Genomic DNA, 4671 nt, shown 5'->3' with positions numbered 1-4671 from the left:
TTGCGAAATACAGCTAATCCGTCTTTGTATTTTTTAAAAATAGATTAAAATATTTTTATAGTTTACTTCTGGCAAACTATAAGGTCTTTCCATCCAATTTTTGTATTTTTTTCATTAAGTATCTTATAAAATGATGAAAATATCCTTTTCATTTTTAATAGCATAGAAATGGACTCGTTATATTTTTCAAATCATAGGGATTATACTTTAATTTTTTTGGTATAATATTTAGTATCCCTCATTTGACTTTTATGTTTTTTTGTTGACTTAACAGAAAAAATATAAAAAATGGATAGAAGGACCTAATAGTACAACGGAAGCAAAACATAGAGAAAAATTGATATATTTTAAAAAAGACAGTAATGAACTAATTATATTTCGCAAATCAAGTAAACGTAATGTAGTTTTCCCTATTTTTAAAAAAGAAAAATAAAATAGTAAAAAGAGAGAGACAAATTTCAATTTTCTTTCTTATTTCAGCTTTAATATAATAGACATAAATACAGATACGGATTACAGTGAGAGAAACTTCTACTGCAAATAAGTATCGAGACAAAGTGAATTCATGTGGGCCAAAGAAAGCTACACATTGGAATATCAAGCTATATGTTTGTGGAAGAAGAATGATAATATGCCAATTGACCAAAAGAACATGCTCTAACTGTTTGTTTTTCTTTCTGAACAAACAAATTTCTAAACCTAAAAAGATGATCAGTCATTTCTATCTTCTTCTTCTTCATCTTCTCTTTTATGTCTTCTTCCTTTGTTCTGTATCAAATGGGGAAGCGGAACCAATTGGCTATGGCTACAAAATTCAATCAGCTGGAATTGATGCCTCTGGAAAGCTTTTGAGAGCTGATCTTCAACTTATCAAGAATTCTTCCACTTTTGGCTCTGATCTTCAAAATCTCAACCTTATTGCCAGGTAAGCTTTGGTTCATTTCTCAAAACTATATATTATCACATTTACCAATTATTAATGTCTAAATTTTAAATACTTAATAATTTGATAGAAAAATATTAAATTTATAAAATATAAAAGGTGAAAAATAATTATTATTTCTTTTTTTCATAAAATGGATAATGGGTATTGTATTTTAATTTGCTAATCATGTCATCCTTCGAACTAATAGTTTCAAAATTTCAATCGTCTGGAACCAAGGAATTGGAATTAGTCCAGACTTATTTAGTTTCGATTTGATTTCTGGTTTTTAAGTCTCGGTCAATATTGACAAGTTGGGCCGGTTCCAAATTCCGATTTGAAATCCAGCTTTCAAAAGCACCCATTTCGAGTTGATTTCAGGTTGATTTTTCTCGAACCGGTTTTGATCCAAATCCTGCTGTGGCCAGGCTCTATTTAGAGATAACTAAGGGTATTCATTTTTCTGCTATAACTAATAAAATTTGAAGTCCAGAATTTCTTTACAAAATAAAATTTAGTTTAGTTATATTATATTTACAAAATTCAATTAATTTAATTTTGTTTATTCTTAACAGCTTCGATGCAAAAGACCGTTTGAGAATTCGAGTTTCAGATTCCAATAAGCAAAGATGGGAAATTCCACAAAAAATAATTCCCCGCCAAAATCTTAACTTAGCAGTAGTAAACCATCTCAGTTCATTTCAACACCAATATCTTTCACATCCCAAATCTGATCTAGTCTTCACTCTCTACAACACCATTCCTTTTGGCTTCTCTATAACACGCCGTTCCTCCGGCGATGTTCTTTTCAATGCCTTGCCGGACCCATCGGATTCCGGCACCTTTCTTGTTTTCAAAGACCAATATATCCAATTCTCCTCTTCCCTTCCTAAAAATAGGTCTTCCCTTTATGGGCTCGGGGAGCATACAAAAAAATCTTTCAAATTAGTGTCAAATGAGACCGAGACTTTGACTCTATGGAATGCTGATATTGCCAGTCTTAATCCTGATCTTAATCTCTATGGGTCCCATCCGTTTTACATGGATGTCAGATCGCCGTCACCCGACGGTAAGGTTGAAGCAGGGACTAGTCATGGGGTTTTGTTGCTTAATAGTAATGGTATGGATATAAGTTATGGAGGGGATAGAATTAGTTACAAGGTAATTGGTGGAATTATTGATTTGTATGTTTTCGCCGGGCCTTCCCCGGAGTTGGTAATGCAGCAATATACAAAGCTCATTGGCCGGCCTGCCCCTATGCCTTATTGGTCCTTTGGTAAGTTATAAGCCACACCCTCTTCTTGTATTCACCTGCAAATTCAAGTTAAAGATTATTACTTAACAATAGGTTGTTCTTATTTCCTTCTTATTATTACTTCTTGATGTTATTATTTGTGTTGTGAAGGGTTTCATCAATGTCGGTGGGGTTACCGGAATGTTTCCGATCTAGAAGGGGTTGTTGCAGGCTATGCAAAAGCTGGTATTCCTCTTGAAGTAATATGGACAGACATTGATTACATGGATGGATATAAAGATTTCACTCTTGATCCTATCAATTTTCCTCGAGAAAAAATGAAGAATTTTGTTGATACTCTTCACCAAAATGGTCAAAAATATGTGCTTATATTGGATCCTGGTATGTGGCAACTTTAAGAAAACAAAACTTTCTCTTCAGCTCAAATTTGCCCCAATTTTTTGAAAATTTTTAAACATCTTTCACAATGCTGGAATGAGTTCTTATGATTCCAATTCTGAATAGGTATTAGTGTGGACAGTACATATGCAACTTCTAAAAGAGGGATGGAAGCTGATATATTCATCAAACATGATGGCATTCCTTACGTGGGAAAGGTCTGGCCTGGATCGGTCTACTATCCGGACTTTTTACATCCGGCAGGCGAACAGTTTTGGAGTAATGAGATCAAATTGTTTAGAGATATTCTCCCCTTTGATGGTATTTGGCTTGATATGAATGAACTGTCCAATTTCATAACTTCCTCTCCTACACCATCCTCTACCCTTGATAATCCTCCTTACAAGATTAACAATTCCGGCGGTCAACTACCGATTAATTCTAGAACAATTCCGGCAACATCTTTACACTACGGTGATATTGTGGAGTACAATGTTCATAATCTTTACGGTTTTCTGGAATCAAAAGTTACTAATGCAGCTTTAATCAATGGGACAAATAAAAGGCCTTTCATTCTTTCTAGATCAACTTTTGTTGGTTCCGGTAAGTACACAGCACATTGGACTGGAGATAATGCTGCTTCGTGGGATGATTTAGCATACTCAATTCCTACTATATTGAATTTTGGATTGTTCGGAATTCCAATGGTCGGTGCTGACATTTGTGGCTTTGCTCGTGACACTACTGAAGAGCTCTGTCGTCGCTGGATTCAGGTGAAGCTTTGCTTCGCATAACCAATGAGTTTCTAAAACTGTCAGGTTGCATTTTTAAACTCCATCTAGAGCCTAATTAACGGAAATTCTTGAATACTTGTTATGATATGCAGCTAGGTGCATTTTACCCATTTGCAAGAGATCATTCTGCAAAGGACACAATCCGTCGAGAGCTTTATCTATGGGATTCTGTTGCTGCAACAGCTAAGAAGGTGCTTGGCCTTAGATACCAATTACTTCCCTACTTCTATACACTGATGTATGATGCACATACTAAAGGAATCCCTATAGCAAGGCCTCTATTCTTCTCATTCCCACAAGATATCAGAACTTATGAAATTAGCTCGCAGTTTCTGATCGGTAAAGGTGTAATGGTATCTCCGGTGCTAAAGCAAGGAGCAGTTTCAGTTGATGCATACTTTCCGGCTGGAAATTGGTTCGACCTTTTTAAGTACTCACATTCAATTAGTGTAAATTCAGGGAAGTACCTGAAACTTGATGCTCCGGCAGATCATATAAATGTGCATGTACGCGAAGGAAGCATTTTGGCATTGCAAGGAGAAGCAATGACAACCAAAGAAGCAAGAAAGACAGCATTCCATCTTCTAGTGGTCATTAGCAAAAGCGAAAACAGCACCGGGAAAGTTTACTTAGACGACGGTGAAAGTGTAGAGATGGGTGGGGAAGGAGAGAAGTGGAGTTTAGTGAAGTTTTCTGGTGAAGTATCAGGGAATGTCGTAACGATTAGATCAAATGTTATAAATGGAGAATATGCTTTGAGTCAAAAAAGGATCATAAGCAAAGTGACATTTATTGGATTAGATAAAGCCAAGGAGTTTAGGGGGCATGAATTGCTCACTAAAAATGAAAGGAGTGGAAATTCAGGTACAAGAGCAAGATTTTACAAGAACGAACAGTTTTCTACATTGGAGATGGAGGGATTTTCTTTGCTTTTAGGAGAGGAGTTTCAGTTAAAGCTGGCATTAGATCAGTAATGTAAGACTTGATTCTCTGCTGTTTATCAGGAATCTAAAATAGAATAAATAAAGAAAGCTATTATTGAGAAATTGCAAGTGCAATTGGATTTCATCTTAGTGAACTGTTTTGTGAAAGTGATTTTTCACTGAAAATATCTCCGTCTCTCTCCATATGTTGATGTGATCTGAGCCAGTGAGAGAGAAACAGGAAAATGAAAAACAGAAGCTGTTATCTTCAAACAAAAAAAATGTAAGCAAAACGACTAGTATTATCAAATGGATACCGCATTTCTAAAAGGAATATATGATAATCTTCACTGTCTGTGAATATGATATTTCCGTTGCTTCTACTTCGTTTATATTAAA

General features: G+C 35.2%; 1 protein-coding gene across 1 annotated transcript; it reads left to right on the top strand.

Moving 5' to 3' along the window:
* The first annotated feature begins 620 nt into the window (after positions 1-620).
* Positions 621-4395, top strand: LOC105636812 (alpha-glucosidase). The gene is made up of 5 exons (XM_012220165.4): positions 621-925; positions 1498-2198; positions 2328-2558; positions 2682-3328; positions 3442-4395. Exons 1-5 carry the CDS (start codon positions 624-626, stop codon positions 4321-4323), a joined length of 2763 nt encoding a protein of 920 aa, XP_012075555.1. The 5' UTR covers positions 621-623; the 3' UTR covers positions 4324-4395.
* Positions 4396-4671: the final 276 nt, after the last annotated feature.

The sequence above is a fragment of the Jatropha curcas genome, chromosome 10 (assembly GCF_041381405.1).
Source record: "Jatropha curcas cultivar XTBG-Jc1 chromosome 10, XTBG_Jcur_1.0, whole genome shotgun sequence".
Taxonomy (NCBI): Eukaryota; Viridiplantae; Streptophyta; class Magnoliopsida; order Malpighiales; family Euphorbiaceae; genus Jatropha; species Jatropha curcas.
The sequence above is the reverse complement of the archived record's forward strand: the minus strand, read 5'-3'. Positions and strand labels throughout refer to the sequence as shown.